The 12,528-nt window shown below is 40.9% G+C and overlaps 1 protein-coding gene across 6 annotated transcripts in view; it reads left to right on the top strand.

Annotated features, from left to right (window-relative positions):
* Positions 1 to 12,528, top strand: part of ARHGAP22 (Rho GTPase activating protein 22) — a 131,415-nt gene that overhangs the window by 71,677 nt on the left and 47,210 nt on the right. Inside the window, exon 1 of one of the 6 annotated variants that reach the window (XM_042018841.1) lies at positions 4,892 to 5,125. The exons of the other annotated variants lie outside the window; for them this stretch is intronic. Coding sequence (XP_041874775.1) covers positions 5,074 to 5,125 — 52 coding nt within the window. The 5' untranslated portion in view covers positions 4,892 to 5,073. Of the gene's footprint in view, positions 1 to 4,891; positions 5,126 to 12,528 lie in introns of those variants that run through there. 6 annotated transcript variants of the gene reach the window in all.

The raw sequence follows: 12,528 nt of genomic DNA, 5'->3' as shown, positions 1-12,528 counted from the left end.
AGAGAAAAGTAGGGCAAACTCTGTAGCCTTTATGCAGGGAAAGTCCCATCAACTTCAGTGGGAGACTTGGCTCAGGGAGAAGTACAGGAGCCAGGCCAAAGTTTTCATTCTGGTTTTTCAGAAGCTAGTATCCCATGTTTGTAGATTAATGCCACATAGCTTTGCAAAAGAGGCCCATGAAATGCCTTTAACTCGGTGGACTTCTGGCATTTAATTCCTGCAGCTTCCAGTCGTTGTGTTTTAAAATCTATTCTTCATTGGAACGTTTGCCTGAATGTGACATTAGGAATACAGCCAGCAGTGCTCGAATATACTTATACATAGGCATAAATTAAACCCCATTCTTGCTTAGGGGATAGATAAGCATGAAGGGTCTCAGTGTTCTCAGATGAATCATACTTAGCTCATCAGTGGTTGCCTTGATTTAATGAAGCCATAGTATGTTAATGTTAACACTGCAGAAAAAGCTGAAAAGTTACAGGCAGCCATGCTAACTAGCTACAAGCATTTAAAAGCCTGGGCATGAGCTCCTACTTGGCTATTCTGGCCATAATTAATGATGACAAGTATGTTGGAAAAATAATTATTTTGCTTGCTTTTAAAGACAATTACTTGCTTGAGGCGAATGAGGGAGTGGGATTTATGTGGCTGTAATAAGCATATGTAGATGGCATCTTCCCAGAAGAATATTATAGCCACAGGATCTTTTTAATTGACCTGAGATTCCTTTGTTCTGCAGATACAATTAATGTATGTGGTCACAGACTAAAATGACCCTACTTGTTCTAGGGCAGGCTTAGTTCTAAACTGCTGAAAGGAAAAAAGACTGCTTTTATCAGCCCAATCAGCAACAGATAGAAATCTCTCCTGGTCACTTTGTAGGGGGGAGAAATCTTTTTAAATTGGTACCCTGAGTGCATGCTCTTTTCATCTGATAAAATAGGAGTTGGGGATATGGAAGCAGGCTGAGGTGAGTATTATTGCAGTCATACGGTATCACTCCTGTGTCTGGGCTTGCATAGCACAGCAGCTTTTGCCTGGCACGTGGCCATGCTGTCCTCTGACAGCCACCTGCCTGCTCATTTACCGTGTTGGGCTGCAGAGCCTTGGTCCCTTTCCAGCCTGGACACGGTGCTGGAGTCTGGGAGGGAGCACCTGCTTCTCTATCAGCTGCCGTTCTAGAGCATCGTGTTACTGTGTGGTGGAGGGCACCTCCTCTCCTCCTTCCCACTGCTCACTGGCATTCAAGGGCTATGAGAGCCACACAGTCTTATCACATAGTCTGTGATCAGATCCTGTAAAAATAAGGTGGGGTCTTACTGCCTTTCTCTCTTTCTTCATGCTAACTAGGTCCAGATGAGAAATAACAGGAGAAAATCCCCCAAGGCTGTAATTCAGTGGAAAATTTCAACATGTGCGAACAACTAATGACCTTTAATAGAAATCAGGAGGTTTTGTGGTCGTTGTCAGTCATTTCATGGTTCATCTAAGATGGTAAAATCCTCTTGGGCCACAGGAGAGAGAAGAGGAACCAAAAAGCTATGTGCTGCTTGCTTGCATATCAGAAAAATTTCCCTGTTGTTCCCTTTTTTAATATTGTGGTGGTTGTACGGAAGTCACAATCCCTTTCTCCAGTTTCCATCTGTAAGATGGAGAAGATGATGCTGTTTTTCAGTAAAGTTTTTGAAACCTGATACTGGAATTTGTTACAGAAAATACAGTATGAAGAGTCTCAGGTGCTTTTCTCCACACTACTTAGCCTGCTGCTAACAGTAAAGGTTGTGCTCTGTGCACTCTTAAGTCAGTCTCTCTGAACTGGGATCTGAAGTTGGAGGAAGGAGGATGAGTAAAAGAGGAGAAACCTACTAATCTTATACTAATGCGGTTTTGGTATGATGATGTGTAACAGAAAAATCTTAGATTTCTTGCAGTCCCAGTTGTATCTAGCCCTTTGTAAAAGCATTGCTAAAGGAAGCAGACTTAACTGTGGGTGAATGATAACATTTGAGGGTTTGGGTCCAATTCATTCTACTCTTGGTGTCTGCAGACTTTTGTCAGGATGGAAATTTTTACCTGATTTCAGTCTGTTTGGAGAGCTGATTAAGGAAAGCTGTGCCTGAGTAACAGAAGAGTACTAGAGGATAAAGAATAAACAGTTCTCTCATCATGAAGATACAAGGTCTTAGGGTTTCTCAAAGTAGGCTGTGGTGGTAGGAGGTGGGGAGGGGAAGAGAGAGATCCCGTGTTTCATTGCCCTGGATGAGAGATACAAATGTTTGTTTATGTAAGTTCAAAGTTCTCCCTGGAAATTGCAAGTCTAACAGGAGGGCAACCTCTGCTTTTAGCTCCAAGGGCAGAGTGAGTTGGAAATGAGGCAGAATATAGGGTACTGGAGTTAAAAGCACTAGGGTTTTGTGCAAGGTCATTAAAGGGCCAGAATCTTAGGCAGCTGGGAGGGATTACTGCATTAGTCTGTATTTGACCCTGTGTTAAACTGGCAGAGAAGGGAGTTCCCTTGTGGTTGTGCTGTGGTTTTTACTGGGTTTTTTTTTTTTTTTTTTTTAATATTTACTGAGTGTAAAACGGCAGAACTTAGTTCATCAGGAACTTCAGCTTGGTGTATCACTGAGTGTGGGACATGTCTGCTGCCAAAGAGGAAGCTGGTGTTTTGAGAGGTGTTTGGGCATGACATTTTTTCCCATGTACCACACAGTAATAGTGGGAGAAAGTGTCATGAGGTTCAGGGATGAACTCACAGTTTATCCTAACTGCTGAACTTCTCCTTCAAAATAACCAGATTCTAGTGTAAATCTTTGTTTAGGGTGTGCTGGAAGGAATTAGGAGTGATGGAAAGGGCCCACATCCCCAAATATTTCCAGATATCCATGGAAGGAGTTGTGAGGCCATAAATTTTGTTAAATCTGGGGGAATGTGTGAGCGTTTTTTTTGATGACACAAGATCAGGCATTGTTTCCAGATTAAATATGGTGTAGATTGGGCTATCTCCAAGGCAGAGCAGTAGCAAGCTTGGGCCTCCATTCTAAGGTGACGTGTTGCTGTAGTGGCTGAGTAATGCTGAAGTTCTACCTGAAAAAAATGCTTCCTCCTTATTATGATACTGTACATTCCCCAAGTCCAACCCACAGCCTCCAGTCGTTCACAGATGGAACTTGCCTTTGTCACTGACTTATTAGGGACTCTTTTCTTTTCTCTTTCCTTTCTACTGTTCCTCTCTGCTCCATACATGCTTTAGTACCAAATAGGTTTTTACAATTATCAGGTTAACCTGACTTTAGCTTGAGGTGTGCTGTGGAAGAATTATTTATGCCTGAAATCTTGTCAGCTGATTTCAAAACTATCTAATGAAAGAACAGACAGTTGTTTAATTGTTTTGTTTAGGTTTTTTTGTATGATGGTACAGATACAAGAACAGTGACATCCTATTGAGCATCGTGGGCTTTATGAATACTAAACTGTGGTGAAGTTTTTCAGATGGTATGCTGAATGGATTTTCCTTGAGCATAAAACTTTTCCAAAAAATCTTAATATTTATTTCTGTGCTGACAACAAATGGTTCAAGAAAAGGCACAGCTATGAGCTTTCTATCTTGTGGAATGCACCCCTGGTTTTTACAGTCTTCATTATAGCATGGTATCTTCTTTTACCTTATAAGAGTAGTACTGGTTTCCTTTGGATCGGTTGCTTTGCCAATCTAGAAACCTGCCTTCACATCCAGTCAGTAGGTTAATGGTTATAGATTGTAAATGTTCTCCCTTGCTTACAAGGTAGCTGCTTTCTTGTATCTTAGTGCAGTGATGACTTGGCAGTACCCCAAAGGCTGGAATCAGTAAAAGCCAAGCACTAAAGCACCACTGCAAGTATAGATTATTTGCTTTTGTGCATTTTCCATAAGTCTATGAACCTTTAAAAGGGTGAGTTCCATCTTTGAATCATTACACATAGAAGGACTTGAAGCATAGAAACACTAGTGTGTCCAAGACTGGGTAGTCAAATTCATGGCATTGTCCTTTACATTCCAAGGAATGAGGTGTTGCCTGCCCAACCAATATGCTGTGGTTGAGTGAATTAGAGGTTGGGGACTAGAAGGAGGCAAACACAGATAAATGTCATTGCCATTAAATGTACTGTCCCAACTCTATGGAATTCAAAAAGATACTAAGTCAGTACCAAACTGCCTTAAACTCTCCAGAGAGGCAGCAGAAGCAACAGGAATAAGACTGAATTCAAAATTAGGTCATCTTGGTTGAATAAAAGCAAAAGATTTTTAGGAGACCTAAAAGCAGCATGGTAGAGTGAGGGGAAATAAACAGCTGTAATAACGTAGGACAAAGCACTGGGATTAAGCCCTGCTTCTTTTCTTATTACCTACTGCCCAAGAGTCTCGAAGTTTGTTTGTTTGTTTGTTTTAAATGAAAGAATTGTCGCACTGTTGCCCCATTTGAAAAACAGGGAAACTGAGGCATGGGGTAGTGGGATAACTGTCTGGGATCAAAACATCCTGAAGCAAGGTTCCTTGTGCCTAAGTGGAAATGAGGAGATAGCCAGAAGTGCCTAAGGAGGAAATGAAGAGATAACCCAGTGACATAACAGGAGATTTATAGTGATAAATCTTCTACTCAAGACAAGAAGTGGTTAATAGAATCAGGCTTTTTTTTTTTTTTTTTTTTTTATGTTATCCAAACCTGTTGTGGGTTTGTTTTTTTTTCTTCTCAACATATTGCTGGTTGCTGTAGCAGCTGAGTAATGCAGAAGTTCTGCCTAAAAAATGCTTCCTCCTTATATGATACTGTACATATTGTCATGGAAATTGTCCTCATTTCCCCCGAGCACACTTTAAATAACTCGAACAGCAGTGCTAATGAGCAGAAAGATATCTGCAATCCCCACCGTGCAACTTGACATACTTTATCCCACTCTGAATTCCCTTTGCTCATCTCTGAGCATTTTAAAGATCTGGTATAATAATTTGCTTTCTCTTTTTGGTCTGTTCATTTCTGTCTTAGCACTTGGTAATAAAAGGTCAGCTTTGGCTGAAACCTTAGTGTTGCAGCCATGCCGTTTTTTACTGCCAAATATCTTAAGAAAAGCAAGTGTCTCCGAAAGGGTAAGTCATGATTTTTTTGGTGTGTTTAGTGTTGTCTGTTTTCCTTTAAATCACAGTAAAGGATTTATTTTGAACTAACAAGCAGTGGGAATGGATCTATTCATACTGCCTGTCGTTTAGCACTGGGGTTTTTGTTATGCTGTGTGCAGTTTTGGTTCAAGATACAGTGTATGTTATTATCTTGCATTTTACATTCAGAAAAGTCAACTAAGCGAGAGGATGTTTAACTCTTTAAATATGGAGCATGTGTTTTGCACAGGGATGGAATCCCTGATATAGAACAAAAGAGCAACAGAGAATATGTGTGTTTGTTTTTACAGATAAGTTTAGGTAGGCAGCTGAGTAATGCTCTACTATTTTTTGTTTCTTTTGTACAAAAGGAGCATTTTCTTTTCCATCTACACTGAAATAATAAATAATACCTAGTGAAGGAACAGCATGTTTCCTCTTAGCATCTTTCCCATGTAGGGGTACCTGAGTACATGACTCCACAGAGATTTTCAGCTTGCTGTTGTGAGGTTCACTATGAATTGCCATGTGGGCTTTTTCAGGAAATACTGATTTTTCTCCAGGTACATACAAAACTCTTCATGAGAGCAATCTGCCTCTAGCATTGTAGAAATGGGCAGTGTAGTAAACTCCTAATACACACATTGATTGTAAATTATTTTCTTCCTTTGCATGGGTCTTTATTGTGACATTTGTTGTTTAGCCAGCAGTCCAGATGTAGGCTTTGCATAAAGGCAAGTAGCAGGGATTTCTTGAATCTGGGACATGTATTAGTTCCAGAGGATCTGAGGAATCTGACTTGCTCACCCGGCTAATTACATATATATGTATATATACATATATATATATACGCACACATATATATATACACACATATATATATCTTGGCATTTATGTATGTCTGTGTTTACCTAATATGTGTATTTGTCTAATTCCTTGTTTGAATATGAATTTTCTTCTAAGGCATACATGCAAATGGGAATTGTATAGGTCTTCATCACAGGTGTAAAGTTGAGGAAAACGTTTGGAAAAAATGTTAAAACAAATTTGCATTACCTTTGTGTTTTATTCTGGGTTTCTATTTTAAAATGGGATTGCACAAGAACTAGCAGTTGAGATGTGATAATTTAGTTAAGCTGACCTGTAGATGCTGGTACCAACTATTTGGTATTTTGTTGAGTGAAATGTGTACACGTGTACACAAATTTATACAATAATTCAGAAATTATTAAGGGTAGAATAATTTCAGCAAAGCTTTTATTAGAAAGAAGGAAAAATATTATAACTGGATTATTAATTTGATTATGCTAAATTCTTTTTTAGGGTTTTGTTGTATGTGTGTACATATAAATGCCACTTTACAAGGGTGCATAGGATGATTTTTGCTCATTTCCTGGGGGCACCCAGCTGTCCAATGCTTCCTTCCCTTATAGCATCTGCCACAGTAGCAATATATTTCTAAACAGGGGCTTAGGAAAGGCACCTGCCTTACCTGTGCCTGCAGAAGGCATTGCAGGAGGGGGCTGATGGTACAACCAGGAAATGTAAGATTCAGCCTTTAAGAGATGACTGAGGAATGTTCAGGGAACAGCAGCCAGTTGTACTCTCAGTAAGTCACTGCCAACAGGAAAACTGTCAGCTGACTGAACTGAGGGTGTTTCCTCTTGGAGCCTGTTTCTGCCAAAATCTATCTGATCTGTGAAATCCATCAAGCTGTACAGAACACCTCCTGAATCAGGCCCACTGGCAGGGTAGGGATCCTGATTGCTTCTGGTGCCCTCTATGCTGTGTGCTGTCCTTTCCTTTCTTGCTTCCAGGACAGGGAAGTGCCAAAAGCACTGTGTGTCTGAGTGGGAAATGCTGAGGTAGCTGAGCTTCTCCATGAGCTGTTTAGTATCAGTCTGCCGCTAATCTTGCTTTGAAGAAGCTGGACTCCTGACAGCTTTTGAGCCACTTTCCATCCAGGTACTTAAGGCAATCCCCTTTGACTCCCTTTCAGAAAGCACTTCATTTGCAGAGGGTTTTACTGTCATCTGAATAAGGACATCATTCCCAGTAAGTAAATGTGGTTGTTCAAAGGCTCTATATGATTAGAGTGCCCTAGGCATAGCATCAAAAATGTGGTTGCATAAAAACTATAGTAGCCACAGGCTCCAGTGGATCTGACCTTGCTGTTCTCTGTGTCCCTGAACAGGGAAGTGGCAAGCCATCAGGAGCAGTGAGGTTTGTGTATGATCTGTGATCTCTTCTCCACGGGTTCAGATGGTCTATGGACAGAAGCTGGGCTATGGACAAGTTCATGGCCAGAAATATTGATTGTATGGAAAACAAAACTCCCGGGTAAACACTCCTGGTTCAGCCTTGAGAGGGAACTTGGCTAGATTACTACAGGAAGTGGTCAGCAGAGATGGGAACTGGAAACTGATTCTCCAAAGTATCTTATAGCCTGAAATCCCAGGAATTGCAGGATTTTGTGTCTTAGTTCTTTTGTACCAGGGTGTAGCTGAAGCCTCTTTCTTTCCAAGTGAGCTTTATTCTCACAATGCACCATTTTATCTCCTCACTAGTATTCCAGCCAGGCCACCCTGTGTTTTGGATTAATTCTCTATTTTGTTGAGGCTGCAAGAGTTTCCAGGCATGCCTGAAATGAAACAGCCAAGCCAAAGTAGAGCGTTCTCTCTTGCTGTGTATCCTTTGCTATGCAGACTGTTGTGCCTATGGAGACTTTCTGTAGGTCTCATTTGGGGATACAGCCTTACCCTACTCATACCCTCTGGTAAACATGCAGCAATGACAGATTCTGGAAAGATGCAAGTAAGGGTTCCTTTATTTTTTCTATTACCAGTTTTAACCTCCATCAAACTCCTATCAGTTACATCCACACACACACCTTAAATAAGGAATCAAAACAATGAAACTATTTATTAACCTCTGCAGCCTGTTGTTAAAACCTTCTGTTTTCTCATAAGTCTTTCTCCAGTAAATGTTTTTGTTTTCTTTGGCCATTCCCTGAGCACTGGCTCAATACTGTTCAAAACTGGGCAATAAAATGTCATGTAGTCATTCTCTGATCTGGCAAGTCATTGTCAATTTTTCACTTATGTCTTCATTTCTAGTGGGCAAAAAAGAAAGTTTCAGCTTCAGGAAAGCCTTTTCTACTTTAATTCAAAAGAATTTAATAATGAATGTTTTATTGCCAAGTGGTCCTTACTTTTCTGCAGCTGTAGATTTACAGAACTTCAAAGCTGGATGATTAAGGTGCAGTTTTAGTTTGTAGCCAGGCAAGCCAAACAATCTAAACTTCAAAGAAGGGGAGTGTTCTTTAATGTTGTAGGCTTGCTCTTTGTGTTCAGCAAATGGAACTGCTGGGGAAAATGCCATGTGCAGCAGACAAGTGATGTGGCTGCCACTCCCGGGAGGGAGTCTGCTGGCTGCTGTCTGAGAAGAGCAGCCCACACCCAGCAACCTCAGGATATTTGATGGCTGACATTTAGGTCACTTTTTTATGATGTCAACCTATAAGACTTTCAGCTTTGCTTTTGGTATTCTTAAAGCTTCTGTCTCTGTTGACGTCCAGGGGTGGTCATGCTAAAGGCAGGATTTGAGCCTGAGCTCTGTTACCTCTCCTGCTTCATTTTGTCTGTGACTGTTTTCCTCCTCTGATGTGCTCACAGGATGGATGATTTTATACACATTATGAAAGTTGAGAAAGGCTGTCCTGGTGAAAGGAAGCATTTAATCCATACGACACTGTGGTTTGAGGGGAGTAAGGTCCAGGACTGGAAATGAGGATGTTCTGCATCTATACCAGTCATGTTGCAAAGGGGCCACTGTGATTTTGCTCTTGTGTTAATACTTTGTGCAGTTAGCCCAACAATGCATCTCCAGTTCAATACAGCAGAGCGTGGAGAAGAAAGGAGCTAGATAGCTCCATCATTAGGTGGACTTGGAAACTGCGATGGTGTATGGCTTTTCTTTTCAACTCTGAAGCCCAAGCAATGTGATCTAACCCTTTGTGTTTTATTAAACTCCTTATTGCACTTATCTGGTGGATGCTCCAGTTCAGAAAGTAGAAAAAAAGCCTCATGAGGTAGAAAAGGGCCTGGATAACTCTTCTTGAACTGGTGTGTTATTTACTAGGACTGATTTCTTGACTAGAAATCAGTCTTAAAATTCCTACAAATAAATTCATTCCAGAGGTTTGGGATGCAGCAAGGTGCAAACATGCCATGGTGATACCCCATGGTATCTGGGATCAAAGCAAGGCACTTGGGTGTAGAGGATGAGTCCACAGTCTGGATCCCAACTGTTTCGAGTAGTCGGAGCCTCCAGGAAATGGTGTGCTGGATTCCATGGGCCTGGAGATATAAAAGGAGCTGGAAGGACACCACAGAGACACATCTGTTGTTCAGTAAATGACTTGCCAAGCCATGTGGCTCTGGTGCAAATCTTCCTCATCAGTATTAAAATCTGAGTGGAACTGGGGCTTTATACAGTCAGTATCTAGGCTTTTGTGGGATCTGGGCCACTCTCTCCACAGGGCTCTGGGATTCAGCAGGCAGAGAGGCCAGTGCTGCCAAGAATCGTAGTGCTCGTGAGGCAGAGTTGGCCAACACTGTGGTGCCTCTCAGTGACCCATGTGCACACTGCTGAGAGAGTGGTGACTTCAGCTCACCAGTTAAAGCTCTCCAAAGAGAGGAGGTGCCAGGTAACCTCTGGAGCTGCTGAGTGAAGGAGCAGCTTTGTGAGACACAGTACTCTCCTAATTTCTGATGTGGCTTTCCCATTTCAAGAGCACTGCTTTGATGAGAAAATGGTTTCCTTTCCATCTTGTGCTGGGAGAACAATTATCATGCTGTTCGGCTTGTTTTCACTCATTTTTTGCTTTCTAGGGCTGGCACTGCCTTTGCAGTTGCACACAACCAACCTTCCAAACCATATTCCTTGCTTTGTGATAACTGATGTTTGATTAATCCAGGTTGCCTGGATGTGGTAGTTGTGTTTTTCATTCTGACTCTGCTAGCTGCTAGCCAGCATCATACTGGAAATCACTGTCTCTGTATCTCAGTTCCCCACTGGTATGTAGGAATTTCTCATTGTGGCATTCAAGGGATTTTTTTTTTTTTTTTTTTTTTTTTTTTTTTTTTTTTTTAAATTTTTATTAAATACAGAGAAGGCATTTCTCCACTGATGCGCAATATAACCTTGGGAAGTAATTTCAGTCTCAGCGCCTGTTCTCTCAAAACACTAATGTTTAATTCTATGTGAAAAACATATTTCCAACAATGGAGAATTTTTTTTTTAAAATTTCTTTTGTTTGTTACTAGCTAAAGCATACACTGAAATCACTTCTGTTTTCATATACTTGTTGTAAGATTGGTTTGCAATTACTGTTGTGTGACTGTTCCTTATCTGAAAAAGGCAGTCCAAGCTGTGTTAGATATTTTTAATTGGACAGAGCAGTAACAGAACTGGACTAGATGAAGCTGATCTTAGGATAAAGTGTGTGGTATAAAGAGTTCTTTTTACTGTTGGCTTCCTGAGAATCAGCCTTCCTCATATTTAGACTTTCGTATAGACAGGACTAGAATATCTGCAAACAGGAGTATTTGAGACATACAAGTGTTTGACTGTGCATTTAGAAATATGCTGCTTCATAATGATCATTACAAGCATGTAATGCTTTCATGATTAGTATCTGGATCACCTAACTGATGATCTTAAATTAAAGGCAAGAGAATTAAAACCTCTCTGGAAGGCTGGAGAAGCTGTGTCTGTTTGACAAGTGCTTGAAGATTTGCTTCAGAGACCATGGATCAAGTTTTCACTTAAAGGTAACTGGCAGAGACCAGATGTCAAAGACAATAGTTTACTGCTGTCTTGGGTTTCTGCTTTCACAGTATGAACTATTTAAATAAAAACCATGATACAATGGAACCTTCTGTGTCTTTAATGCTAGAGTACTGAAACTGGCTGCAGTCACAAGCATACAAGCTTACAGTCCTGTTATTTTTCCCTACTATTATTATTATTTCCCTATCCCCTTTTACGGATTTTCAAACTCATCTGATTGCTGTTAACTAAAAAAAAAATGTAGAAGGGAAGAGTAGGAGGCACTTGCTATGCTCCCATCATTCCCTCTGTTACCTGACTGGGCTCTGACAAATCATAAAGCCATCAGTAATTTTTTTTTTTCAGCTTTGCAGACCATTAACCCAAATGGTTCTTTGATTTCCAAACCATGTCCTCCCAGCCCCCTGTGTACCACAGTTTCACTATAGATACATAATTCATTATCTGGAAAGCTGCTGTTTTAATGTAATATTAAACAGGCAGCAGCTCAGCAGGTGTCCCCAAGGTAAGGAAGGCAGCATGCTGCTGGCAGCAGCTGCTGCCTTTAGGCTTATCAAGATTTCTTTGTTTTGAAACAGAAGCTGGAAGGCTTTTTAATACATTCCCTATCATTGGCCAAGCAGATCCTGGTTTCTGGCTGTAATTCTGCCTTTGACTACAAAGACAAATTCTTATAATGTATTCTGCCTGCCATGGCTGCATACAGTTCTGTGCTCTTGAGAAAGAAGCAGGGTGAGGAGAGGGAGGAGGCTCACAAGGCAGATGCTTGTGCCCTGGTTCCTGTTTGCATTTTTCTTAGTGGACCAACAGGGCTCAGTGAATCTGTGCAGCAACCCAGTTTATGTCAGCATTTTCAGAATGGGCTTTCTGCTTCTATAAGCATAAAAATACACAAATATATTGTTTGTAGAGGGTATTCCAAATAGTGAGGGTTATAGTCTCCTGGCCTCATGCAAGTTCTAGTTCTCTGTGGCTTAAATCTGTGTAATTAGATATACTTCATGTAGTTCATACCACTGGCAGAATCAGCTCAAATGGCAATGCTGGCATTTCTATTTGAATAGTTTATCACAAGGAGGACTGAGCAATGCTTTTTAGTTCTTTGGGATAAGAACTGCATCTTCTGTATTTGAACATCATAAACTATGTTGATGGCTGGGTTTCTGCAGAATATGTGGGTCTTAAAATGGCCATGTGCAAACTGCATGTGCAATGTTTCTTGCTCTAGAGGTAACTGGGGTGTAGGTTACAGAGTTTGGCTGCCCAGTCTCATCATCCATGCTGCAAATACGCTCTCGCACCAGGAGAAAATTGCTCTGTTAACATTTGGCTGCTGTACATATCTGTGTTAGCTTTCAGGACTTTTGGGGCAGATTCCTGTGAGTCGTAATGTCTCCTGAAGAATTTGTGTCCTTTCTGTGCTCCTTTGTGGAAATTCTTTTAGTAAAGAGACTCTGACTTCCTAGGACTGTGACCTAGCTTTGGTCAGTAGCCTTGCTTGAAATGTGACAGGCCTGTAAAGTTTCAAATAACATAAGAAG

The sequence above is a fragment of the Corvus kubaryi genome, unplaced genomic scaffold (genome assembly GCF_017639235.1).
Source record: "Corvus kubaryi isolate FWS band 111438036 unplaced genomic scaffold, C.kubaryi_AGA036_p1.0 138, whole genome shotgun sequence".
Lineage (NCBI taxonomy): Eukaryota > Metazoa > Chordata > Aves > Passeriformes > Corvidae > Corvus > Corvus kubaryi.
Note: the sequence above shows the minus strand (reverse complement) of the source record. Positions and strands in the feature narration are given on the sequence as shown.